At 42.6% G+C, this 26,935-nt stretch overlaps 6 protein-coding genes across 8 annotated transcripts; 4 read left to right on the forward strand and 2 right to left on the reverse strand.

Annotated features, from left to right (window-relative positions):
- Window positions 1–928: 928 nt before the first annotated feature.
- LOC105692592 (flexible cuticle protein 12-like) lies at window positions 929–1,565 on the reverse strand. Its single transcript, XM_012411884.2, has one exon. The coding sequence runs from the start codon at window positions 1,520–1,522 to the stop codon at window positions 1,088–1,090; it is 435 nt and encodes a 144-aa protein (XP_012267307.2). The 5' UTR covers window positions 1,523–1,565; the 3' UTR covers window positions 929–1,087.
- Window positions 1,566–3,936: 2,371 nt separating this feature from the next.
- LOC105692641 (endocuticle structural glycoprotein SgAbd-3-like) lies at window positions 3,937–6,396 on the reverse strand. The gene is made up of 4 exons (XM_012411964.3): window positions 6,241–6,396; window positions 5,236–5,372; window positions 4,887–5,164; window positions 3,937–4,457 (listed from the first exon to the last, which is right to left on the reverse strand). Exons 1-4 carry the CDS (start codon window positions 6,376–6,378, stop codon window positions 4,453–4,455), a joined length of 558 nt encoding a protein of 185 aa, XP_012267387.2. The 5' UTR covers window positions 6,379–6,396; the 3' UTR covers window positions 3,937–4,452.
- A 5,987-nt stretch (window positions 6,397–12,383) lies between these two features.
- On the forward strand, window positions 12,384–13,335 carry LOC105692593 (endocuticle structural glycoprotein ABD-4-like). Its single transcript, XM_012411885.2, has 2 exons — window positions 12,384–12,536; window positions 12,719–13,335. The coding sequence occupies exons 1-2, from the start codon at window positions 12,525–12,527 to the stop codon at window positions 13,136–13,138; spliced, it is 432 nt and encodes a 143-aa protein (XP_012267308.2). The 5' UTR covers window positions 12,384–12,524; the 3' UTR covers window positions 13,139–13,335.
- Window positions 13,336–15,379: 2,044 nt separating this feature from the next.
- Window positions 15,380–18,341, forward strand: LOC125500767 (pupal cuticle protein 27-like). The gene is made up of 2 exons (XM_048654758.1): window positions 15,380–15,455; window positions 15,680–18,341. Exons 1-2 carry the CDS (start codon window positions 15,390–15,392, stop codon window positions 16,145–16,147), a joined length of 534 nt encoding a protein of 177 aa, XP_048510715.1. The 5' UTR covers window positions 15,380–15,389; the 3' UTR covers window positions 16,148–18,341.
- A 1,269-nt stretch (window positions 18,342–19,610) lies between these two features.
- Window positions 19,611–23,650, forward strand: LOC125500798 (endocuticle structural glycoprotein ABD-4-like). The gene is made up of 2 exons (XM_048654969.1): window positions 19,611–19,740; window positions 23,044–23,650. The coding sequence occupies exons 1-2, from the start codon at window positions 19,738–19,740 to the stop codon at window positions 23,461–23,463; spliced, it is 423 nt and encodes a 140-aa protein (XP_048510926.1). The 5' UTR covers window positions 19,611–19,737; the 3' UTR covers window positions 23,464–23,650.
- A 135-nt stretch (window positions 23,651–23,785) lies between these two features.
- On the forward strand, window positions 23,786–26,702 carry LOC105692595 (odorant receptor 4-like). Of its 3 annotated transcripts, XM_012411887.3 has the most exons (8): window positions 23,786–24,566; window positions 24,665–24,946; window positions 25,059–25,209; window positions 25,318–25,626; window positions 25,737–25,836; window positions 25,918–26,022; window positions 26,132–26,287; window positions 26,588–26,702. In XM_012411887.3, exons 1-8 carry the CDS (start codon window positions 24,422–24,424, stop codon window positions 26,639–26,641), a joined length of 1,302 nt encoding a protein of 433 aa, XP_012267310.3. In that variant the 5' UTR covers window positions 23,786–24,421; the 3' UTR covers window positions 26,642–26,702. The 3 variants fall into 3 exon arrangements, with proteins under 3 accessions (XP_012267310.3, XP_048510925.1, XP_048510924.1); XM_048654968.1 differs by having other exon boundaries at window positions 25,918–26,287; XM_048654967.1 differs by lacking the exon at window positions 26,588–26,702 and having other exon boundaries at window positions 26,132–26,551.
- The last annotated feature ends 233 nt before the right edge of the window (window positions 26,703–26,935 follow it).

The following is a 26,935-nucleotide window of genomic DNA, read 5'->3' on the forward strand; positions in this document are numbered from 1 at the left end:
AGAGGTGTAGGCATACGTGTATAGGCCTCACACATGGATTCCTGCATTATGGTTGAGTAAGATTCTAATAGAATTTTTACGATTTTGGCCAATTTCGCTTTCTGAACCACCTTTTCAAACGTTACTCAATATTTCTCATCAAAGTTTCTAAATCTTGAATGAAAGAAATTCGTCTTACCCCACGCTTGAAATTAATCGGGCGATAAAATTGATCTATGAAAAGATAAAAGATCTATCGATGGAAAAGGTACGTTCACTTCAGCCTAAAAAAAGTAACGTAAGGGAATATCCCGTTGCGAAACGATTATTACATCGTATTCGTAATCGAACCTGTATCATTTATTGCACGGCACGGTGGTATCGGTATCCGCAGTTATTATCTTCACGCTTGTCAAAAGTAGTTGAAAAGTAGTGAAAGAGAAAGTAAAAATGAAGAGTCCTCACCGCGTAGACTATGTAGAAATTTCATAGTGTGCTTGATTTATGCATCATAAAATGAGCAATGGACATCGTAGTCTATAATTTAAGATTAGCTCGGATGCGCTCATTAATTGACTTACTCTTTCGTCCGAAAACCAGTATTTTGCATTCATTTCAGCCACCGGAGTTCATCAATTGACATTAGTGAAACTGATGGCCGGCCAAAATGTTGCACAATAACTCGTACGGGCGTAACTCGAACGACCATTTTGCCGTTCGAAAATCTTTCGAATTCCATAAAAAGTGAAACTGAATAATAATCATCAAATATTTCTAAAGGGCTAACCGTTCAACGCGCTGAAAATTCTCGACTTTATCCAATTTCGTGCCCGTGGCGTCATTGCGTGAAATCACACGTTGAACATCATGAAAATGTAATCGAGGTACTCAATTTTGCCAGAGCACTTTTCTTCGGTATTAAAAGGTGTAAAAATTGACGAAACAAATATTACTATGTTACAATAGATTTATTCACAGGTATAAAAAAAAAACATATACGATATGCTTGTGTACGTGTACGTGTGGTGTCTGAGACGGGTAGAAGATTTACCCATCGTAGTGTAGTGGTGGTTGTGAAACGGTAATCCCGATGATCACGTCAAGTTCCTTAGAGCGCTTTCTTTGGTACGACTTGTCCGGGTTGCGCGGGTTCCACGTAGGTATGAGCCGCGTTGTAAGCGATGCTTCGCAGGATTTCCTCGGATGGTGGAGGTCCCACGGGGATGTGTGTGCCGGAGAATCGTACGCCCTCTGGACCAGCTTCCCAGCTGAGTTCAACGGGGATGCCTTCGGGAGATACCCATCTGGCCTGACCGTGGACAACTTGGGCTTGGTCTTCCTGGCCGACGTTGGTTTGGACTCCTTCTTCTTGGTAGCTGATACCGTTCGCGGCTTCGAAACCGGAACGGTAGTTACCGGTAGGTTCGTGTTCGTTGTACTGCGACACTATGGGGACCTCTTTTTCGTGACCCGCTTCCGGATGAACGGGCAGAGCCGAAGCCGTTGCCACCAGGGCGAGAAGAGCGATCGCGATCGTGTTCATTTTTGCAAAGGAACTGAAGTTAACACCGTTGACGACTGATACCCTTCATGGCCGGTCATGGGGCTTTTATACCAAAAAGTCCGGCTCTAAGCCACACACGTACACACTACCAAAAATCGTAAATGTCACCGAATATTTCGCTTCTATTCGCGGTCTAACGAGGCAGAGCAACGCCCCACTCTCTTTCGATATAAGAGCCTCATTAACAAACTAATCGCTGTAGAATTTTTGACCAGCGTTTGATCTGGAGCCACGTTCTGTTACATCACTCGATGTACCATAACGAGATTTTAGTATACTCAACGTGGGTGTCTACAGTCCAAATTTATCGCCGGTTGAAAGTAAAATCTCAGCTGATCAGGTGGGAATTAGTTACGCCAGGTGTAAACAATACTCGGTTCATTTTTCTTCCACGTGGGTATCAATTTTCCACTCCTTTCATCGACCCATATATTACATCAGATCGAATTCGATTTGGTCCAGGCGGTTTCTAGTACCGATCGAAAGTTGCTCTGTAAACCAGTTGACCATTATCAATAGGCGTCGATTAGACGATCCATTTTCTTCGTCTATTGCATTATCGATCCGTCGAATAGATCGGTTTAACAGTAAGTAATATGCCGTCTCGGTGTGAGAACTACCGCGGAACGCCCTTGTTCAAACATGGCTTCAAGTCACGATGCAATTATTCATAACAGCCACGGCTTGAACGAATCGACGAGTTTCTTGCGGTATTTGAAACGGTCGGCGTAGGGTGCGCTTAACGATCAAGTTTTCAGACCTTTTACTCGCTGCGGTCAGCGTGCCCGGAACTCTGGGCATGAATGAGTAGCTTTGAGAGGAGAGCGAGATCAAGATCAAGTCCACGATCAAGGTAGGTGTGGTCGCAAGTAGAATTATCCGATCGTTAAGCAGTTGCACGCCGAGCATTTTACTACGCTCGTTGAAAAATTGGCGGCATCTTCTGTCTCGTGATAATGCCGTTTCGTTTCAGCGTATTTCTTCAGTTTTTTTTTCAAATCTTTTCTAGTGCGTTACACCGTATGACTCATACGTACCGATCGTGCTCTTTTTATAGCTCACAGCTATTCCCCCAGCGAATCTTCTGCGATTGAAAATTAATTAATGTCGTTTCTCTAGTGAGGCATAGCCAATGATCAGTGAAGCAATGTCTACCGTCGTTCACCTGGCTTCTTCTGTAAAATACAAACTATGACATGAAAACAGATGGGGGCTACAGGGGCTGATGGTATTCGATTCATAATTCGGTATATCTAGTTACGTATAAAGTTCGTCTTCGTGTTACGGAAGACCTCAAGGCTGTTCGCAGATCTAACTAGTAGGTGCGATCGATGATCAACCGGTTTTCGATCTTGTTCGTGTTCAAACCGATTACAATCGCGTCTTGCATGTCTTGATTTTTTATTCCCATTCTTATTCACTGTTTTTTTTTTTCTATGTAATAAGGATCCCAAGATTCATCCGGTGAAGCACGGATCACAGAGCAAACAATAGATAACAATGGTTTCAGTTTCGCGAAACAAGTCTTGTCTCCCTGTCGCTGATTAAAACGTTCGAATCCCGTGTGAGATTTCACTTGTGAATAAAATGAAATGAAATGCGAATACAACCAAATATGGTCACCGATCGTATGAGCATAACCGTTGGCATAACCGATAAAAAAGATTGCGCGTAGAGAACGTACATGCATCGATCGTTCGATCTTCTGCACGATCACCATAGCGAATTATCCACCACGGTTCGTCGTTAGATATCATCGCACCTGCGAGTCCGTCGTTATTTCACTGCTTCCACGACATTACACGAGGTATCGTCGTTCCTCTTCGATGCAACCTCCTTGAATTTGGGTCCTTGAATTTGTCGCGGAGAGTTCTCTTTGCGATATTCTTCTCTCGATCTTGGGGATACGATAAAATTTATTTTTAAACAAATACCTCTCGTTTCGAACACATAACAGTCCTTGTGGCGCATCACTTGAAAATACTCCAAGTTCTCAACCTTCGCGTAGCTTATTTCAGGCCGCTTTCGAGAGCATCTCAAAACACAGATCGAAGCTGTACGTCATTCTGAACTTAAAAAACTTCGAACGGGCACTCCAAGATCGGTGCCTGTGAAACCAGGCGTTTTTTCTTTTTTTTTTTTTCTTTTCCTTTTTCTTTTTTTCTCTCGTGTCGGATCGGTCTTAGCGGCTGTCAATCTTCAACATTTCAAACGTTCCGTGAAGGTTAAAATTAGATACTCGTTAATCGAATTGAATACTATAATTTAAACCTCACGTTGCGCAATTTTTTTACTTCGGTGTAGTTAGCAAGCCGCAAAGTGGATGTGAATTCGCTGGATTTGCGACTCAAAAAAAAAGGATATAAGTGTTCCATAACGAAAATTTTCGACCCTTAACTTCAAGTAAATTCTTTATTTACATATAAAAATCACAATCTAGTTATACGCTTAAGATTCGTGTGTATTGCATTGGCGTACAATTCACACGAACCATCATCTATACGCATGTACAAAAATGTATTAGCACGTCTAGATAATCGGCATCTGAAAAATGATCGGAAGACCTGGGCCCGGCCTACAACGTTCATTTGCAGTTGCACTTCGCGTTTTCCGTTGGCACAGTAGCGTGTTGCTGTTAGGCGTTTCATTGAACATTATATGAGTATTATTTTTTTTTTTTCTTTTTTAGTTGATTGGGTTTTTTTTTTTTTTTACAAAAATAACGTTATCGCGCGTTGATCACACGCTTTTTTTTTTCAAAAAACTGCTTTGCATTGTTATGTGTATTCTATAGTAAATATGAAACCTAAATTTATTCTTGTGGGTGCGTCCAGGGCTTGGGGTCGGTTGTGTCCGGGGCTAGCAGGTGTTTGTTCAGGTCAGGTTAGAGACGTTGAAATCCACGCTGATTACCCTGAAATTGAGAAACCGAGAGTAAATAAATAAACTTTTTAATTAGTTTGTTCGCGACGATTGAACCGGCGAATAATAAATAACTTTCGAACGAATGAAACATTTTTGAAATTCCACGGGCGCGTTACTTCCAAGGAAAATATGAACAGGACTAATTCGGAATGAAAAAATTCATCTCAAAAACTGGTCCTCTTGATATTTCGGTAGCTGCATCTGATTCCCATCGAATAGACAGCGAGTCGAATCATTACAATTCAAATCGCAACCGCAAGACCGGTTAACCTTCGTCAAGTGATGATGTCCTTTTCTCCGATCAATCAGTGGATATCGGAACGTCCGCGAAAATCACGTGGTTGATTAGGAAGAAAAAACATCGTTCAGATACGGCTGAGATTCGTTCGAGAAAAAATGTTATTCGACGATCGGTTACCTCTTCCGGGTAGTGGTTTCACACCCTCGTTCTCCTCCTCGGGATGGGCCGCGTTCCATTCCAGAGCTCTTTGGATTTCTGGAGGTATTGGCGGAGCCGTCGGGATATGCGATCCTTGTACTACGTATCCATTTTCGTCAGCTGTCCAGGTAAAACTGACTTGCTGTCCGTCCGGTGCCACGTACGAATCGGCACCAGCGGATACCACCGGAGTCTGTCCGTCCACTTGTCTCGGCGATCCCGATTCTTGATGGCTGATCCCGTTGCTGGTTTCGAAGCTGAGAAACAAAGTACGACGTTGGTAGAGGGAATTCGGACCTCGGATATTGCCGAGCGTTTCGTTACGTACTTGTTAACGTAATTTCCGTCGAAATTAACGTCGAGCTGTTGAGACGTTATCACCGCATCCTTATCCGCACCACCCGGAGGTGGACGTTGGGGCGCCGCGAGACTCCGCGTCGCACAAAGTGCGACCACCATCAACACCTTAGAGTTGATACAACTTTCTTTTATTATCCAATCGTTGGATGGCGATAGTGATAGGTGGCTGGTATGTGGTGTTAGACGTGCAAAATTATGTAGGAAAGGATAGTGGCGCGATGAGTCGGTTTTTTTATCAGCCTACCAACTGGTTGTCTCCCTCCTCACGCATAACTCGACGCTATTACGGCGTACGGGCCAAGAGAGATTGTACGGCTATGAAAACTGATGGGCGTTGCTATGAATGCAGTCGGAATTACTTGGCACAATTTATTTTTTACTCATCGCCAACTTCGATTGGAGAACAAAAAAAATTATCATCCGCTAACGAAATAACACGATATAAGATCGGTTGGGACTAGAATTAAGAGAAAAAAAATTAGGGTCCCAAAAAAGTTAAAATCCATTCCACGCGCTTGGTAATCTACGAAGTAAGAGTACCAGTGGTTTTCGAGTAAATTCGGGCCAATGAATGAGGAAAAAGAGGGATAATCGTGCGCCTCACGCGTGCCTCGCAGCGACACTTGACTTCTCGTTCAAAGGTATGGAGAAAAAAAAAAAAAAACTTGGCAGATACGCAGCGGTGGTCCACAAAAACAGCCGAACACAAATCCAGGAAGTAATCTCCCGAGGAGTCTGAAGTTAATCGAATCGTGATATTTTTTTTTTTTTTTTTTTCACGGTCACACGCTGACATTTTGTTCGCGGATTTCCATCGTAACGAATGTTAGAGAAATAAAGTTACGATGGCCCCTGCGTATTTACTTTTGAATTTTTTTTTTTTCTGATTTTACGTCTTCGGAGTTTGATTCGACATCGGTAATGGCAGAGGAGTGCGATAAGAGTTAGCCGCAATTGACGTTGCAGGACTTACCTTAACAGTGTACATAATCAGACGAGATCTTGGCGGAAAAGTCTCGAGTTGCAGTTGGGTCTGTACTTGTGATTCTTCTTCGCGGCGATGGCTCTTATATACGCTGCCTATGCAACTTGGTGCAGTGAAAGGGGTCATCCCTGCCCCTGCAGAATGCATTTCATCTGACCGACGCAACATCGAACCGATGCACTTCGAACCCTGTAAGTTCAGATATTCTGAATAAATTCGCGGTGCTCGCCGTAGGACGAAAAATGGTAACGTCGACGTGGGCAACGTGTATCTGGTCCTGGACCCGAAACACGGTTGAACACTCTCGAACTCACAAGCGTTCTCCGCTTGCCTGAAAATTACTCGACTCGACGAAACCACAGGGGCTCACCGCAGAGCGAAGATCGGTGCCGAGATACAGGGTGGAAAAAATAGCCGCTTCTCACCTACGCGACAGAGCAAAAGTCACAGGATGTTCGTCGCGAGACAATGTCTAGGTCGAATCGCTGGAATAACCCTTTGACTAATAATATCGTTACTCTCGATCGAACCGCACGGAGCCGGGGGCCTTGATCCTTCGTCCCTCATCCGGTGATTGCCTTACAGGTGTACACCTAGATGTGCCCATTGATATAATCCGTAGTTTTACGGTTTCAGGTTCGCGCGAATCCAGATGGATTTCCACGACATTGTAACGTTACATGAATCGAGTCGCATCGAACGATTATCTTTCCTCGTTCAAAATCACTTACGTAAACCTTGAGTCCGTCGAAGAGGAGTGCCAACCTGGCGCGTGGAAGTAAAAATCAACGGCAAAATATGACACTGGGTACGTGGACGTTTTACGTCGGCTTCTTCTTCTTCTTCTGGTACCATTTACATCTTAATGGACGCCGTGGGTCCATTAGGATGTAAGTAGTTTTGCTACGTACTGTACCGCCATTATGAACGAATCATACCGCCACTAAACTACACTCTAAGAGTAGAGTAGCGAGTTCGAGATGTAGGTAGGTACAACTTTGCAAAATAATATTCAGCGTCATTTTCTTTTTACGTATAATACCAGCTGCGAAGAGAAGACGAACGGACGGATGGACGGGCGACTTCACCATCTCGTATTCGTCCTTTAGCGTTGCATGTCGTGTTGCATAATCATATTTAATAATTGCACCGAAGCGCTGTAAATGCCTGGCTTCGTTTGCCAGAGCTGGTTTACGAGCACGCGGATAGAAATTTTCAAATCACCATTAAATACGCTGGATTTCGTGTGCATCCTCAAACTTCTTTTTTTTTCCCTTGCTTTCTCGAATCTATAAGGTTAAAATAATCTCCGGATTCTGTAGCCGAGCAGCGATCCTTGAATGTATTTTATGATTCGAATCCGACCCCGATTTCTAACGCGAGAATCAGTCATTGAATTTATTTATAGATTCATTCATTCATCCGTCTCCATTTCAATCCTGATCCACAATAACTGGGATGAGACGCGGAGAAAATTATTCAGAAATCACGCCCCGAGCTTCCAAAGCTCGAACTCTCGACGACAAGGTGATAATTTTTTTTGTCGCTTATTTTTTCAAAAAACAGTTGATATTATCGTTGCAAAATTATTCTCGGTGCAAATGAGTGACCTTTACCCCTCCATTGAGCTTGTCCCTGTCACGCTGGCACGCCTAGAAAACAATCCATCTCTAGACTCATCTTCTTGTTCTCAATCGGCGTTCTTTCCCCCCGCCCGATCTACCAGCCTGTTTCGTTGTCGCCGAAGAGTTTGATTTATCAAAATTTTTCTGAAAATTTAAAATCAAAAAAAAAAAAAAAAAAAAAAAGGAAACGACGTTTCGTTGAAAAGTGAATTTGTGAATGAAATATCGAGGGAGTGGTATGTCGTCGTAGTTCACGGGTTCCTATCAATTAGAAAAAGATAATTTGAGATATGTGTAATAAGGTAGGACTCCGCAGCTATAACGTGTACAACAAATTATAGCGATGATGTACAATTTACTAATGCTTATGCTAATTCAACATGTTTACATTGGTCGAGCTCTGCATGAGCCACGTCCTATTACGAAGGAGATTAATTGATTCCGAAGTCAACCCTCCTCCTGGTGTATAATCGGTGACCGGTTGAAAGAAAACTTTCTTTCGGGCCTGTACACGGACCGTCGATGTGTAAGGAGTGAATCTTCTTATTACTTGTGTACGAGATGCGATGCATCGTTTACGCGTGAATACCAATGCGTGTAAGTTAATGGAAAAATCTTCGGTAATTTCAAACGTAAAAATGATGTAGTCGAGTTAATTTATGCTCAGGATAAACCGAGATCAGGTATTATCTACGTACGGTGAATGTCAGGTACCCGTTTTATTGAGGAAAAAAAAAAACAAAATAAATAAATTGAAAAATATGAAAATTAAATAAAATAGCATATTCGCGCAAATATGCAGCGCGCGGGAAAGGCGTCGCCGCGCAATTTGTTGATCAAACTCTTGTGCCAACATCATCGGCTAATGCCGTCCAAGGATCTGGAGTCGAGTGAATCCTATTGCGAATTCTAACACCCGAGTGTAGTTCCCCGAAACTCCAATTATCGCGGACTCTCACACCGGAGCGAGATGTAAATTTTTTCAAACCATTAGATCATTTTTATCGAGAAGGTGCCTTTCGTGCTCTCGGTAATTAAATTCCAAGTAAACAAAGATATGGGCGATGACCACCACTTACGTAATTTTTCGGTGTGACGCAATCTGCGAAATTATACATCCGCACGTCCTCTCGTTTAACCGAAGGCAATGTGGGTTAAAGTTTCACGAAAGAGCGAAATACTCCCTGAAAACAAATGAATCATTTCGACGTTTGAAATGCACCTTTTTCTTCGTCGTATGGAAAACATTAAACTTTACTGTTTGCCGTATTCGTCCAAAAATCCCCGTCAAAATTCGATGATATTCCCACACGAAATTGGAAGTTCAATTTTCGGCAGAACGTCATCGTTTCTCCGGCGTCATATTGACACCGGCCCTAAACCGAGGAGACCCTGATCTTTACCCCCAATTCTTCGCACGATCTTCGCATGCTCTGAATGCATAACGCAAACCTCCGTCCGGCAGAAATGCCGCGGGTATGTAGACAACCGAACGCGGTATGGTTTACCGTCCGCGAACGCGCGATGAAATTTTTTAAGCTCGGCTCGATCCTCGCACGCGGTGAAAATTGTTTTTGACATAACCCGGAGGCATCGGCCGCGGGGGAATTCCAACTATTTTTACACCAAAGGGCGAAGAATTCGATAACTCGCGGGTACGTGCGGACGATGCAGGTATAATGCATCGCGTCAAAGGTGTTCGTGAAAGGTGACTCACCGGGTTATTGATGCACGGGGTGAAACAAATGCCACCGTCTTCCCATAACAGACGTTTACAACGACTCATTGTTCTCCTATATACCTTCCTACTTTTTATTTACCTTTCCATCCGCTCGCTTGTGTCATCTTCACTTATTTCCAGCCCTCTGTCACATCGAGACGTTAATGCGCCGGGTGAAAACCAGGAGGCATAGATAGAGTTGCCGCGGGTCAAACGTTCCTCGTTACTTTGACCCAGAAATTCGACGCGCAATTTATCTTCGACACCCCGCGTATAAATAGCTGAAAAACTTCAACATCTTCAGCAGGTCACGTCGCGGTACCTTCGGAATACACCTATCATCGGTGACCGACGATTTTTTTTTTTATCAACAGCACGAACAGACGCTCGAAGGAAATTACTTTCTTCGGAATATCAAATGGTCCTTGTTTTGCCCTAGCCGTTAATCACATCGGTCTCTAGGTGACGGCAAAAACCAACTCCTTGATTCAAGGTGGCTGAACTGTAGCGCAATAAATACCCTTGAAGTTCTTCATTGATCGACTGCCCCGTTCGCTTCGAGTGGTCCGAACCCGAACCGTGCTCCGGACTGTTCGAAAAATTGCCCGAAAGTAGACGTGCCACGTTTTGAGCGTTGCGAGGGAGGGAAAATAAAAAAAATAAAATAAAATAAAGCGGACGTTTTCCCGAAGGAATGGCGAAGGTCAAGGGGCGAGGAAAACGTCCGATCTCCATTCTTTGTGCGGAATTTTCAATCGGGTGTACGAAAAACTCCTAAGACCGTAGTAGACCGGTCTAGTTCGCGGTGACGCGGTTTACCTGTAAGTGTTGCGCAAAGCGGTACATTCACCTCGGCGCGTTGTCTCTCGGCCGTTGGCTTTGCCAGCGCGTTTGTATCACCGACGACTCTGTATTTCCTACCTATGCTCGCACCGCTCTACGGATATTGCGAGCATGGAGATCGGTGATGGTATTGGTGTACCACATGCAATACCGTCTGGTGGGTACCGGCTCTAGCCGAGACCTTGAGACAGTTCGCTTTCATCTTGCAAGACTAGGTGAACCGCTGATTAACATTGATCCAGATCCGACCCGATCTGATCTTATAAAGCGTTCCGGATACCCGGAGAAGTTCACTTCTACTTTCTTGGAGTTCGCGTCGACGCCGATCCGACGCGGATAATTTTAAGCGCGCTTCACCGATCGGGTGTCGCGAGGCGAGAAAAATTACGGAGCCGTCATTATTACGCGTTAATCCATCTACGGAGATGATGGAACGCGAGAAAAAAAAATTTTTATTTCGTAACTGCAGCTAATTGAACAGCGGCGTAACGATTCGGCAATGTCATTGACGATTTATTGAGTTAACTCCTTGATGGACTGCGGCAGACGCAAGGTCGTCGAAAAGGATGTCACTGGGATAAACGAAATTGATTTCTCTCTCTCTCTCTCTGTCGCTCTCCCGATGCCCGATCGTTGTAATTGTGAAAAAGAAAGTTGACGCAATCTTTTGTTTCTTTCTCATTTCAAGACGATAGAACCGAAGTATGGCTTACGGTTATGGATTCGGAAAAAAGAAATTCCTCGACTCTAAAAAATTTCGTAGGACCGAATGAATTCGATCAAATATTTGCAATCTCACCTAAGAACCCTCACGAGGTATATCGTCTCCTGGATCGGAAAATTGGATTTAGTATACGCTCCGATTGTACCGGACCGTTTGTTTCATTGTTTATTCAGGAATGCTGAGTTAGTGAGTCAAGATTTTCTTTGGATTTTTCTGCACGTTGTCCTGTTCCATGTCCCTCACTTTTTTCGGTCGCTCTTTTTTTTCGGCGCGGTCCTCGCCGCCGTCTCCAGAGATTAGAAGGCTGGATTTATCTCGGCGGGATGACCGATTCGACTCCACCTTCAGAATTCGATGCTCGAATCTCCTGCCACCCTCGAGCATTCCGAAACTCTTGTGGGAAATCTCTGTTCCTTTTTTATGCTTATTTTCCTATGCAGTTGATAAAAATTTCATTTTGCTGTCGCACCGAGCGACGCGTCGATGCAGCAACCTGTCAACCTCATCACATAATCTTTCATCTGGCTGTTGGACCTAATGGATTAGATCATCAAACGTAGAGGCGATGCGATGATGAAATCCATTATCGAAACATCAATGATGAAATTAACAGTACATCCTAATTTATGGATCCCAATCTTTTGTCTGATGTCCAATCAATCTCTCCTTTTTTTTTTTTTTTTTTTGCCAGTCATGGATGTTACACCTTTTTTTATAACTAATAGGCAATCAGGTTAGACAAATCAAATGGTATAGCTGTATTCTAATAATTCCATATGTGAGTATCGTATGAGTTTTTTCAGTATTGCGCGTTCAAAATTTTATCAACCAATGTCAAAATGACGCTCAGACAAGCGAAATGATCGTGTATCGGTGAATTGATTGCGGGAAGTGTGTTACCCGAACCAACAATTTCGTTTTTTTTTTTTTTTTTCGATTTTTTCACGATAATTCTTCAGCTGCATCTTGACTTGGAGGCCATTGCTCAAGGTACCGCCGAAAGAAACGTGACATCCGTAAGCCGCGAGAATACTAATGAGTATCGAAAGTTTACGATCGTTTGCCGCTACGCCACTGAAATCGTTTGTTAGTTTTGTATACGTTGAAGTATTGCATAATTTATGCATCGTTTTGCTGAGGTCACGTTATGAGATCCTCTCGTTAATTCGGCATTTCGAAGAATCAATCCTCCCGTAGAGTATTTGTAGATTCAAATAAAAAGTGCATACAACGGGAGGTGGTTTGGCACCGAAATAAGACGGAATCATTAATGTGAAGATTGTAGTGGTGAGGTGTCGAATTTACGGTATAAATACGCTCCGGAGTTTCGAGAAGAAGCAGTATTGTCCTACCAGTCAACATGAACGCTGTAGTGAGTCCATTAATCATTGCCTAATATCCGTCGTAGAGTCGACTCGAATCTTTTGCTGAAAATCGAAACGCTCCCGAAAATCGCTCCATTTTTTCAAATCCTCTGCGACGAAAGCATTACTCAAATTATTTTCAACCCTCACGTGAAGTTTGCCCCGATAATAATTTCGGTTTCATGTTCAGGTGATCTCCTTCTTCGCTGTGCTGGCTGTCGCCGCCGGTGCTCCGGCTTCGCCTCTCGCCCCTGCCGAGCCGAAGAAACCGGAAGTCGAGATTATCAGTCAGCAATCAGAGATCAACGCGGACGGCACCTATGTGAACAAATTCGCGACCTCCAACGGAATATCAGTGTCCGAAGAGGGTAGTTTGAAGGTTGGAGAGAAACCCGACGAAGTTTACCAGGTCGCCAAGGGAACCTCCGAATATTCAGCACCCGACGGAACTCTCATCCAGACCGTTTGGTACGCCGACGAAACCGGCTTCCATGCATCCGGTCCTCACATACCGGTAGCCCCGGAAACTCCCGACTACATTAAAAAATCCCTCGATTGGTCGGCTGCCCATCCGTACGAAGAAGAACAGGAATCCGCCAAGAAGGTGTAAAATATCGTCGATACCGATGAGAAATCTATCCGCGCTCTAGTTCGACCGATATAAATATAAAAAATTTAGACAATTATTGCTTCCTGGCTTCTACGAAGCTGCGTGTGTAACATAATGATTTTTTTTTTTTGCTGTCTTTTTTATCACCGCAATAAAAGTTGGACGGTGACCAACGGCAAGCCGTTGCTCCGTCGTTCATAAAAAAATATCGAGATTTTTTTTAGCCATGAAATTTTCCGAATCTTCGATCCTTCGGTGGTTTCAGATATTTGGATCGATTGCAGAGCGACGAGTGGTAATTACGGCGTATAGTTTGACAGCCGTGAGATTAATTGATCAGCCAATTAAAATGATGGGGAACGAATAGTTTCGGTGAGAAAGCGTTACGTTAGATCGGGCCTTGAATCCTGCAATTGTTCGCTCAAAGGCTCAAAGGCTTATCATCCGCACACGAAGCGTGAATTTGTTGCGGATTTACGAATGCAAATTCCTCATTGTTCGAGGATCGGAAGTTGCGGTATGCCATTGGAACAGTCGAATTGTGCAACCGTAGTGACCTATTAAAGCGACTCGCTTCAGGGTTGAATCCTGAAGTTTGTTGGAACGGTACGGTTGTTACAGGTGTTACGTCCGAGATAAAAAAAAAAAATGCCTAATAGTAGCTAATAACAATGGTCGTTTATCAAAGACCCATTGTTGTCTTCCGCCATTTTTCTGTCCAGCTATAATTCATCCACTCTCTCCGTTCGGAGTTAACGAACATCCCTTAGCATCTGCGGGCTCGAATCCCTGTACAGTTGGTACCATCCTCCAATTATGCAAATTTTTCAATATTGTAATCGCTCCGAGTTCGCTCATTAGCGATGAAAGGTACCTACATGAAAGCAAGGTCGGAAATCACCATGACGACTACAGATTAGTAGTTTTTTGTGGGTTACGTATCTGCGGTGACGCAATGCCAACGAATATTGATCGTCCCATTTAACGGATTATCACTTCAGATGATAAATTATCGTGGATGTTAATTATTACGCCAGTCAAAAAGGTACCGCTCTCGACCGCTGCTATTCGAAAGCAGCATTTTCAGCCGTATAGAAAAGTACGACGATCACGGGCGAGCGACTCACTAAGCGCATCCGCAAATACACACCGAGAGTAAATACTTCACCGATGAAAGGTTGCAGGTCAATTCAGCCTTGGTGCAATCCAACCTACGGCAATTGTGATCCTTGAGTGTAAGAACATCCGTTCGATCCAAACTTTAACAAGAGATTTTCCGCACCTTCGATGCCCCACCGCGAATGAGCAAATATTTGATTTTATCCCACACGATTCTTGAGGTCACTCTCCATCACCGCACCTCGCGGATACGTGTGCGCCGCCCGCACGTGGACCTGAATAAATTTGATATCGATTATCAACCGATCACGTGTCACATGGATATAGAAAAATAGTAGATTATGCGCCGGTGAAAATGATGAACGAATTTTACAGTCGAGACAACATCCCGCCTCAAGGACGATGGGTATGAGTACATATCGGTTGGATGACCCGATGAAATTTGGGAATGCCAACGTAATGGTGTTTTCAAATATTACACGCGGCTGTGGTAAAATCGACGAGAAGACTCCGGGTGAGATAATCTGACTTTTCAGTCGACGTTAATCCGAGGAAAAGATTCTAATTTCAATCGGTGGTAAAACGACGTAACCTCGCGATTGACTGAATAAATTTGTAATCGATGATTGGGAAAAACACGCCTAATAGACCAATAAATAAATGACACCCCATTAGAGGTACCGATGAACTCGATAGTCTCGATGAATTAATACGGAAGATCGGGTTAGATAACGATTAGGATTTCAGAACCGTATAGTAACGCCGTAGTTACGACCGTCGCTCCAACTTGCATACTCCGAAACTTTCCAACGTTTCTGACTAGACTTTCCTTTTCGAATGATTTTCTAGACGTTCGTTGGCTTTTCCTCGCTTTTTTCTGGTCACCGTGTAGTCCGGTAATGAACACCGCGAACGCCGCAAATATGAAAACAAATTTGAAAGATGAAAGATTATTTGCATAGGAGGCACTTTTCACCGCAAGTACAAACCAGCGGACGAGTGTTGGAGTGTATTGTGACATTCAAGAATGGGGCACTTCTAATTATCGCGAACATTAGACTGATTAGGGTGTTCGAGTATTTGGTGGGGGTCGCCTCATATTACGGATCAGACCCGGTGGTTACGGAATTCAATGAATAACCGAGCGTCCGAGAGTCCGGATGCCTCGCAAGTGAGCTTCGTCGCCATGAACACCTTGGTAAGTAGGATATTAAGAAACTATATCAAGTTGGGTACATTCGCGGTAGGACAAAAAAAAAAGTCGCCTGGCGCCGATCGGAGTGAAAAATTGCTATTCAGCGAAGCGTACGAACCTGGAAAGAAACCTTAAGCTCAACAGAATGCTAACAGCCCATTACTCTTGATGGGTATTGAATTTCGTTATTTTCATACGTCTCGAATAAATTTTTTTTCCCATCATAGGTCGTTGCCCTTTTCGCCTTGACGGCGTCCGCCTCGGCCCAAGTGGAGGCGCCGGCACCTCCGATGCCAACTCACGATCAATCACCGGAGACGAATCTGGGTGGCATTTCTGGTTCGGAGCCCCGAACAGCGAACGACATTTTCCAGCGGGTCGAAGGCTCGAAAAGGCTCGAAATGGCAGCGCCTCCCGTAGCCATCGTTAGCCAATCCCAAGAGATAAATCCGGATGGCAATTTCCATTCGAAGTTCGAAACAGCGAACGGCATTCTCCAAGAGATTGAGGGCTCGGTTAAAAAACTGGAAAATGGCACCACGATCGAAGTCATCGAGGGTAGCGTTTCATGGAAGGCGCCCGATGGCGTAGTCTACAATTTCACCTACATCGCGGATGAGAATGGATACCGGCCCCAGGGTGATTTTTTACCAACACCACCCGCACCTCAAGTTCGGTCTGAACGTAGAGTCTAATCGTCGGGAAATCTACGGGGATGCTCGACACGTTTTTTTTCTATCAAACTTATTATCACTTACGCAACGATGGCCAAAGGCGGTTTGTCCTGTTAATTAACACGTCGTTTCATTAATTATTTGGTAAACAACGGTCAGGAAGATCCAGGTCAAGTCTCTGGTGCCTCTGATCGAAATGATATCAGCAATAGTTCCGATATGTTGGGTTTTTATGGAAATCAGTCACGTGGAACGTTAGGCGTAATTAGGAGGTTTCGTGTAATTACCATCATCCACGACTACTCGGGACGGTCCTTGGCTCTGTTTAACGAACTTTCACCGGGGTGGCACTCTTGGGATATTCATTTTGTTAGTTTCAGCGTGTTCGGGTTACCCGTGGTCCAATCAGTTGCATCTACTCGTCGATTAGTGAACGCTCAGCTTTAAGAAAAGGGAATCACCCCCTTCCGATGCAATTCATTATCCGCCCACCACGTATCGATCTAGCATCGTATCTGCGAACGCGAAACATCCAAAATCCAGATCCTTTCCTCCTCTTTATTAAAAATTTTTTTCTCCAATCGTTCACTCCACCTAACAATCTTTGCAACTTTTTAATTAAATACCCGAAGGCTGCCGATGAGCTCACTCGTTAATAGAACTTTAGCGCAATTGTTTGTTGCGGCGTTTCATCAGTCAATTCATTAGTGGATTGATCGGTTGTCGAAAGTCGCGTCCGCGAATTTTATGATAGACCTGACGGCTCTTTTCTTTCTCATGCCGCAACTGAAAATACAGTTCTCTGCGCGGTTTTTAATTTTCCAACTACCCCGTAGGTGACACACGCACTCCTTGTCAGATATATAAAAAGTCCATCGAGATTAGGATATTTCACAACACTATAGGTGTGCGAAGTTGGGCGACAGAGTGATGGGCGTGGTATTTGTGGTATTGTCTTTGAAATTTATTGCGGCAATAGTCCTAATTCTCGTCCCCGTTAGACGGTAATCATGTGCAGGTCTTGCGATCCGTTACCCGTTAGTTCTATTATTATTAGATCGTCGCGTGATCCATAGATCATAGCGACTGCCCACCACATTTCGATCACGCCTCTGCAAAGCAGAAACCTTCGGATGCGGCGTACAATCGATACGCGGATTGTTGGAACGACACGTACATCGCGTGAACTTTCCGTTTCAATTGCAAATGTGACAGCGATCGTTTTTTTTTTTCGAAGTTATCAATTCTTACTTTTATCCCGTGTTTTGCAATTAACGATTATAATATTCTTCCTGGTTTTATCATTGCATTGGCATAATACGTGGGTATACATGTAATAGTTGATAAGTATTATTGCAAATAAATATATATACATATGCACGCATATTAAAGAGTTCGGCAAATAAATCTTTTTCTCTTTTGAAAGGCGTGTAGCGTCCATTAGCCTTGTGCAAAGTGTCATAATTACCATGCTTTTATCTAGATGTAATAAATAGTGAAAATTTACTTTCTCATAATAGAAATAATAAACGCGTCTTCTCTAATCAGCGTCACGTTAAGATAATGTATCTAATATACACCGACAAATGCCTTACACGAAGAAGTCCCGGTAATGTGCTTTTGATTGATGACACGAATCGTCACGTTCAATTCAGGAAATTATTACTCTATCACCGGTCGCGGATTCTCTCAGCATTGACATTATACGGGTGTCAGTGAGAGTTGAGAAAGAAATAGGAAAAAATCATAAAGATAAACCGGATTCAACTATCGCGAAATTTTCAATCGATACTACTCAACTTTCATTGATTACAAGTTCCTCGAAATTTTTGGAAATTAGATTGTAGAAATAAAGGCGGAAAATCATTACACCTCAAATTCCACGAAAATTGACGGTCGTAAATCGTGGGTTGGGCTCCAACTGAAATGTATACCTAAAATAAAAGAAAGAATAAAATACGACCTGTCTTTTCGTTGATTACAGGAGCGGCTTGTTTCATTATTATGGGGATATCTGGTTCAGTTTCTCATCGTTTCTAGAAATAAAAAAAAAAAAAAGTCGAACCGTACGCAATCAAGTGCGAGAAACTCAGCTGGGAAGCGTCTCAACGCAATCGAAACGTCTGCAAGGGTTTCAGAAAATCATCTTTCTTGTTACTATTTTATTATTTTGACCTTATTCGCTTTTTCATCTCGCTTAATCATCGATATTTTCTCAAGTGCGTAAAAGCTTTTTACGTTCTCCCTTTTACACACCTTTTCATGCTCCCGCAGGAATTCCTCCTTTTTCCAAGAATTTCTGTTCGAGATTTTTCGCAACACCGAAAACTCCTCGTCCGACCAGCGGAGATGGTTCGAGTGGAACGAATCGGTGTGAAAAGTAAAGGTGGAATCGTATCATTGACCTAGAAAGACGATCATTCTAATAATAGGCATTTTGTTCACCGTACCTACGATTTGTGTAAGCTTATTTTCACTCAGTTCGGTAAATTCCTGCATTCTGTTCGATAAATTAACATATACAGACATATTTTATATTCAACCTTGAAGCTTAAACGACTGGATTAGATAAATACCAACGACCCACGTCAGATGCTTCGATGTGGTATAATATAAATGCAGGTATTACTAAATAATCGAAAAATTTCGTTAGTAATATTTATCGTCGGCAATACATCACCGTTGAATCGATTATCTAATTGTAAATTCATTCTCCGTAGAAACAAATCAAATACAGTCGACGATTTCAGAATTTCGTCATTCGTGTTGCAATAAACGCGCGTGTGCATCGATGTGCGAAAAAAAACTTAACACGAGATGAACAAAAAAAAAAAATAACAAAATGCACCATCCGATTTCCGAACTCACCGATAATTCGAGATGAGATACACTGAAATGTTTGTCCAAAGAAGTCCCGTGAACTTCCTTCTCAAGCGAAGGTCTCTACGGGCCTCGTGCGATGCTTGCTAATCGACCGTTCCCACCTGAAGTACCTTTCACACCGAATACTCCGGAGTCGAAGAGGCATTCATCTGACGTAATACTGACGAGTAACTAACACCGTCGCCAGGATTCATTGTTCGACCAACAATGGATCTTCTGGTTCGCGTTGATTCCGAAGGCGTATGAATCGTATTTCCTGCGACGATTCAATTTCCTCGAACCCCGCGAGTTTATATATTTAACCCCAAGAACAAAACGATCGGTGGGAATCGAGCTCGAACGATTAATCCAAAAATTTTCTACACACAATCGCGCCCGAATCAAAAACGGTTATTTATCGATGCAACGGTGAGTCGGAGTCGTGTGTGGATAATGAAAATGACCAGGAGATTTCATCGGGCGAAGAAGAGAGATAGGTTGGGCAGTTTTGGTCGAATAATGAATTAGGAAATTGCTGGGTACATGCGTCATATCATGCCTCGATGCATTCCTAATGTTCATCTGTATGCACGTCGGTACACGAGAAGTACAGTATACTTTAGATTCCCCGCCTTCTTTTTCGACTATATAAGCCAACTTTTGGCTGTCACTCTAGTGAGAAGCAATATTTCATACGAGAGATAATCTCCAGAGGGTACTTTCTTGTTGCGAAAAAAAATATCATCCAAATGGTAAGTACATCCGCAATGGGACACTCGTCTGCCTATTTTGCGTCAATTTAAACCGATCAATTCTCGCTTTTACAACTGATATTTTGCCAATTATGCGGTAGTAGAAAATAGAAAATTTTATAGAGGCGGAATGTGGTTGTTTGTGAGGTGTGCGAACACCGTTTCAATTTTCGAACACTTTTTCGTTTTCGTTTCATTATCTTCCAGATTCAAGAGGTTCCAGAATTTGAAACGTGGATTAGGGTGGGTTGAAAAATTTTTTTTTTTTATTATCTTAGCATGGGGGCAGAATTTGTACCTTATGAAAAAAGAAAAATTTTCAAATGTGGAAATAATTTTTTACCTGATATTTTGAGGTAGCCCACTCGTTTTTTGAATAAATGATTAATCAAGAGATCCTGAGATCAAAATAAGTAAGAAAAGCATATTAAACCCGATTAAAAAAATGATTCATTTTTTGCTCAAGAATCGAATTTTTTTCTGGTTTTTCAAGAGTAATCTCACGTATCATCAGCTCCGAAATCCAAATCTGAAAGCCAAAATCATCTACTCATGCAATCGATCTAGTAATCATCAATTATTCGCTTTCGGGAGCAGAAAAATTACAAGACATATCGAATGGTTTTAGTCGTAGACCCACTTTGACTCGTCGCAATCCATCCGTGGGTTGAAATATTCGAATTTCTCAATTCACCAGCGAACCCGAGCTTTGCTGGAGTCAGCATAGCGAGCAGCGTAGCGCTTTGTTGTGAGTCGTCACCTTCAGGGCTGAGCAGAGGTGACGCACCACAACAAACCGCGCGCCCCTGGCTACCTGACTCCAGTTGTAAGCTCGGGCTCTTTCGTAGACCGAGAAATTCGAATATTTCGACGCATGCATGGATTGCGACGAATCAAAGTGGGTCCACGACTAAAACCATTCGATTTGTCTTAATTTTTCTACTCCCAAAAGCGAATAATTGATGATTACTCGATCGATTGCATGAGTAGATGATTTTGGCTTTCAGATTTGGATTTCTGAGCTGATTATACGTGAGATTACTCATGAAAAACCAAAAAAAAATTCGATTTCTGAGCAAAAAATGAATAATTTGTTTAATTGGGTTCAATATACTTTTCTTACGTATTTTGATCTCAGGATCTCTTGAATAATTATTCATTCAAAAAACGAGTGGGCTACCTCAAAATATTAAGTAAAAAATTTGTTTCATATTTGAAAAATTTTCTTTTTTTATAAAGTACAAATTCTGCCCCCATGCTAAGAAAATACAAACAAAAAATTTTTCCAACCCACCCTAACGTGGAACTCTTCGTGTCCTGAAAAAGAATCAGTAGTTGAGAAAAATTAACTAGTAATTAAGATAATCTTTTGACTCGAACTGATTAACATTTTTATCAAATTGTTTTTGCGAGATACTCATCATTTCCACGTTGAACAAATAATTGTACTTTTGCTATCAGTTCATATATCTTTCTCACCGATGAATTTAAATTTTGATTTCTTTTTTATCCAATTCGGAAAATCGTTCGCAACCATATTCATACTATAATCGACGTGAGTAGTTTTTTTCTTTCTTTGAAAAACACATCAATCGATTGCACAATCCTATAAATTTCATAACATGTATCCAACCGATATGCGATAAAACTCATTTTAATATTTTTTTCCGTAAACATCTAATTCCATGTGTCCCCGTATATGATTTAATTATGAAAAATTTATCGGCCGTGAATGTTACGAAATGCTATCGAATCGAGGATATTTTTTCTCAAATAAAATTTACTCAAACGGACAACGATTTTAATATGAAAATAAATTTTATTTCATAAAATGACGAAAATTACGACCTATGAAACTCTACGTTCTATTTTCATCTCTTTCTAACCGCGGTGCAAATTCAATTTAATTAACTAACGGAATGTACGAATAAGTCTGTCCCAGCCGTATACAAAGTTGCGAAGGATATGAGGGAAAGTGTCTTGCACGTGACATAAAATCGCTGCAGTGCGTAAACGAGTGAATATCTTCGATGGTCATTAAGTTTCATCCACAACGTTACGCCCACTCTGGTAAACTTAGTTTCTGTATAGATTTCAATTCTAATTGATTTGACGCATTTTAATTTTGATTTACGACAAATAAAACTTTACACAGCGTTTTAAAGCCTAAGACGTAGAGTTGTTTACATAAATTGCGACTGTTGCGAAAATTAAGTTACAGTTGGCTATGGCGAATGTATAGTATAATATTCTAGTGAAATATTCGATTATCGTGGATCGCAGTTATCGATGGATAGAAAAAAAAATTGTTCAGACGGTACGAGATTACATGGCTTGCAACCGATGCATAATTATATACGGCTCATATAATAAGATGATCCAACATGTCCGATCGCCCGTAGACGAACGCGAGCCTATGAAAAACCGACGTATTTCACGTAACTCAGGGATTCCTCAACTGGACCGTCAATTTCAACGGGTGTATGTTATTACTAGCTCGAAGATTGCTTCGGAATTAACTGTCGTCTCGCACGTCAACCGAGCTTCCCGATATCTCTGTATGGGTACGGTTTGATTCGCGCACCGCATATCTCGAACCTGCGAGAATATTAATTTACATAATTTCGTCGTTTGAAACTTGATCGCGGTCGACATGCGCGAGGGTAACGATCCGGTGCAATACCCTCCGAACGATTCGGGAAAAACGAATTCCAATTATATTATCGAGGAAAAAATCACTCGAAACTCGTCCCTCCGAACGGCACGGAGCAGCGCGCGTCCGATAATCTTACAAGAGAACGGCTCATCTTCTCACGTGTGTACGAGATGAAGTTTAAATGGAAGAATAAAAAAACAGAGGAATTGGCAGTCCGCTCCAGGGTACATAAATGCCGCGAGCCGACAGTCGCGCAAAGGTCATCCGGCAGAAGGCTTACGTAATGAACGTCGAAAGGTCGCCTCACCCCTGTATAATACTCTCTCTTTTTTTTTTTCTCTCTTTGCGGATGATTCTTGAAAACAATCAAAACGTTGGTAACGTTCGAGAGCGTTTTATGAGCTCTGCGCTTTCGCGTGCGATAAGGTATTTTGAAAATTTTCATTACACCGGCAGTTAATTGTCGAAATGCCAACCTGTTGAATGTCGTCCGAGTAATCGAAGGTCTTCGAAGCGACGGGGATTCAAACTTGTCGTACTTCAGCGGGGTTAAGGACTGCGCCGGAAATCCCCTCGGAGAGCTTAAGGGATCGAAAACTTCCCGACCGCTAGTATCCGAGTGAACTTTAAGTCGGTTTGAATTCCAGCTTCCGTTCACCCTCGTCACCCTCATCGCGGTCTGCGCGGCTGCCCCGCTTTCCGAGGAGCCGATTCAAATAATCAACCAAACGCAGGACGGTCCCAACCCGGACGGAAGCTTCAACAGCGCTTTTGAAACCGGAAATGGTATCCAGTCCCAGCAACAAGGTTCTCTGAAGCAGATTGATGCCGATACTTTCGTTCAGGTCATTCGGGGCACCGTTGTCTGGCCATCACCCGACGGCAGCTCCATTCAGCTCACCTACGTCGCTGACGAGAAAGGGTATCAGCCCCAGGGCAACGCCATTCCAGTCCCTCCTCCCATCCCCGTGGGAATCCAAAGGGGTCTCGATTTCATCGCTGCCCATCCTCCTCCTCCTCCTCCTCCTCCTCCTCTTCCACCTCTACCGGAATCCGCGGAGAGCTGAACTCGTTAGAACGACGAAACGAAAGGTTAATTTCTGACGGGGTTCGAGCTGTTCGCCTTCGATTTTTTACTCACTTTCAGACTGCAGTTACCAGTATTATTTGTCATTGTTGTTGTTATCGGATATGCTCGGACTTTATATGTACAGATATTTGGAACGAATGAATAGTAAATTTTTTCCACCGTAATCGAATGATTCATTTATGCGCTTCCCTTGTCTTTTTTTCATTAGTATAAATATAGGGTACGAAGGTGGACAACTGATAACTTTAACGACAGTGTTCCAAGAACGTGAAAAGTGACCTCAAAGTTTTCTATTATTCAACGGGAGCTCTTTGAGCTCAGGTGCGGATTGCTGGATCTTGAATAATTCAAAGGTGGTATTACTTTTCTTTTAAATTGAGTTGGAAAAATAATACGCGGCGGAGTACCGAACTCCGCGTTTATTCAAATACATAATTAACACTTTTTCTATTTTATGCATGTGTGAGTTACGGAGTCACACGTGCGGAATATAGGCCTGCTACCGGAGTGTTCGAGAACTGTCTCGTATTACATTCCAGACCATTCAAATAAGAAGAGAAGGAAATTGGAAAACTCAGTGGAAAGTACGTTCCAAGTTTGTTGAAATGAAGAACCTCCCACCCGCCGTCAACGATTCTGAATCATATTATAACGTTTCGCAAACTTTAAAGACTCTTCTTCTCCCTCTAAATAACTGAAATTCCCGAGTGATGTCACATCGTACGAATATACAACGTACGAAATAAAATCCACACGATTGTGAGAAGTCTGCAATCCGCCGTACAACTTTCGCACTTATTATGAATAACTTATGACCATAGGTCCGATATAAGAACCCCATATGCTAAAAAAAACCAACAGATTCGAATAGGGACCAGAATAGTCTAGATCGTGATCTTCGACCCGCGATTTCATCGTTTCGTCGGTGAATAGAAATGGAAAATGAGAAACGAATCGACAGCGAAAAGAATTTTTCGCCTCTCTCGGCTATCGCGGGAAAACTGGAAACATCTCGCGAAGAATTTCGACCAGTCAAGAGAAATTATGCAAACTTCAACTTTCGGTTACTGCAGATGCTCGGTAAGGATCTGCAGACTTAATAAATATTGCACAACGGGTACGATCGGGAGTCCATTATTCACGCGGTCTTCATAATCGTCGATTAATTTTATCCCAAGGTCTTTGGAACCCGTACGACGAGGGTATTTTGTCTTGGCTGTACGGATTATACACGAGCACGGTTTACTCGATTCTGGTGATCCTTTATACGTTATTAGAAGTCGTGGACGCCGCCACTATTACGAACGACTTGCAACTCTTCACGGAGAATATCTGTTTGACAATGACTCATTTAGCCGGTATAGCTAAACTGACTAATTTACTGATGAGGAAAGCGAAGATCCGTGCAATGGTAGAAATTTTGGAAATAGATCTTCGCCAGAGAGATGAAGGAGAAATAGGTAGTTCGAAGAGAAGAATGGTCGAATACACAATTCGAGCTTTTACATAATATACTTTACTCTTGTGATCTTCGATTCGTCGTGTACATGCGATATAAAATAATGTTCGCAGGAGAAGTACAAGATAAAGCGATTGCCGGAGCGATACGAAAGAGCAAGACGATCACTAAAAGTTTCTTGGTTTTGATAGGTTTTACCGCCACTGCGGGAATGACCTATCCGTTTTGGGATCAATCTTACAAAGAATGGAAATTCCCGTACAGGTGAGCTACGACTGAAGTTCTTCGTCCGAATTCAAAATCCATTGTTCAACTCCTAACGGGAATCGATGATCGTTATTTTATTTTTTTAATTTTGAAATGATCTCGCAGATGTTATTTCCCGATGCAAACGAACCATTCAATGGTCTATTGGCCCGCTTTCGTCTTCATTGGGATAAGCGTGACCTTACAAGCTCTGATGATACTGGCACATGACGCGTTGTTCATCGTTTTCATGATCCACATCGTAAGCCAGATAAATATTCTCAAAATAAAAATCGAAACGCTCCACAAGGTTCGCAGCTTCGATAAAACCGGCGAACAAACTTCAGGAATAATCGAAATCGCCAGAAGAAAGGATAACGAGGCGTGGAATACCACCTTGAACACGTGCATCAAATACCACCAAGGAATCATAAAGTATCCTCGCTCATAAATGGAAATCTTCTTTTCCTTTTTTTTTTTTTTTTCTTTACAAATTAATGTACAGACAGACAGAAAGAATACATACCCAATTGAATATTTCCTAGGTTAGTCTCGGAATTGGAGGGCATGTTCAGCAATGTGATATTACTCCAGTTCGGCACGAGCCTCATCATCATTGGCTTGACCGGCTTTCAAGTGACCGTGGTAATGACAATGGGCAATGATCGGCCACATTTTCACGAAAATAACAATTAGCTTGCGTCTAATTGGTCGAATTATTTCCAGTCAGCGCATCGCGGAGGGCGGTTTTTGCCGATGTTAGCGTATCTCTGTTGCATTCTACTCGAACTTTTATTGTATTGCTGGTACGGCAACGAGATTATCGTTGAGGTAAAATCTCACCCTCGAATAAGCGCGTCCGTCTGTTTTCGTATGGGTGTGATTACCGTTCGTACGCTATGCGTACGTTTATTTTTCATGACGCGATTTGATTATGCAGAGCGGAAATTTAACGAATGCGGCTTATTCGAATGGCTGGTATCGCGGAGACGTGTCGTTCGGCAGAACTGTAAGGATCTTCATGGCGAGAACTCAAAAGCCGCTCGTTGTCACAGCTGGAAATTTTTGTGACTTGTCCTTGGAGACTTTCTCCGTGGTAAGTTGTAATAAAGATAAATATATAGTCAAGTGCATGCCGCGCATCCGATGCCGCGCGATTGGAATCTTCTTGCTTTGTGTGCTTCAAAAGTAGGCATAGGCCAGCCATCCTCGTTGGCCGGGCATAATTATTGCCTGATTATTGGTTGGCTCGGCAATGTCGTAAGAGAGATCACGATTTACTTCACGGTGGCGGCATCCAAATGCTATTGCGTGAATTAAACAGGGATAGTATGCGCGGCCGCACATTTTTTATTTTCCCCTCTCGTTATTTAACATCGCCAATTACTGTTCGCAGATACTCAGCAGAAGCTACTCTTACATGGCGGTCCTCAACCAGATGAACGAATAATCGAATCACCCAAAATTTATTTTATCAAGTACCCCATTTGTCGACGCGAAGGAAAGAGATGGAAAATAAAAAGAACGAGAGAAAAAAAAAGAGCAATCCGATGCGATTGCCAAATAAATTACAACACATCGCGCACGAGTTCACGAGTAGATTTCAATTTTCCGCTCGCACACCGCAAGGTAGATTTTGTTCGCACGCTTGATTGATTGAGCCCTTCCGAAGCTTGGAGATTTCCTTTTCACGCTATCTTTTGTAGATCGAAAACCTTCATCAAATTAATCAAATTAACGCCCA

The sequence above is a fragment of the Athalia rosae genome, chromosome 4, assembly GCF_917208135.1.
Source record: "Athalia rosae chromosome 4, iyAthRosa1.1, whole genome shotgun sequence".
In the NCBI taxonomy this organism is placed as follows: domain Eukaryota; kingdom Metazoa; phylum Arthropoda; class Insecta; order Hymenoptera; family Athaliidae; genus Athalia; species Athalia rosae.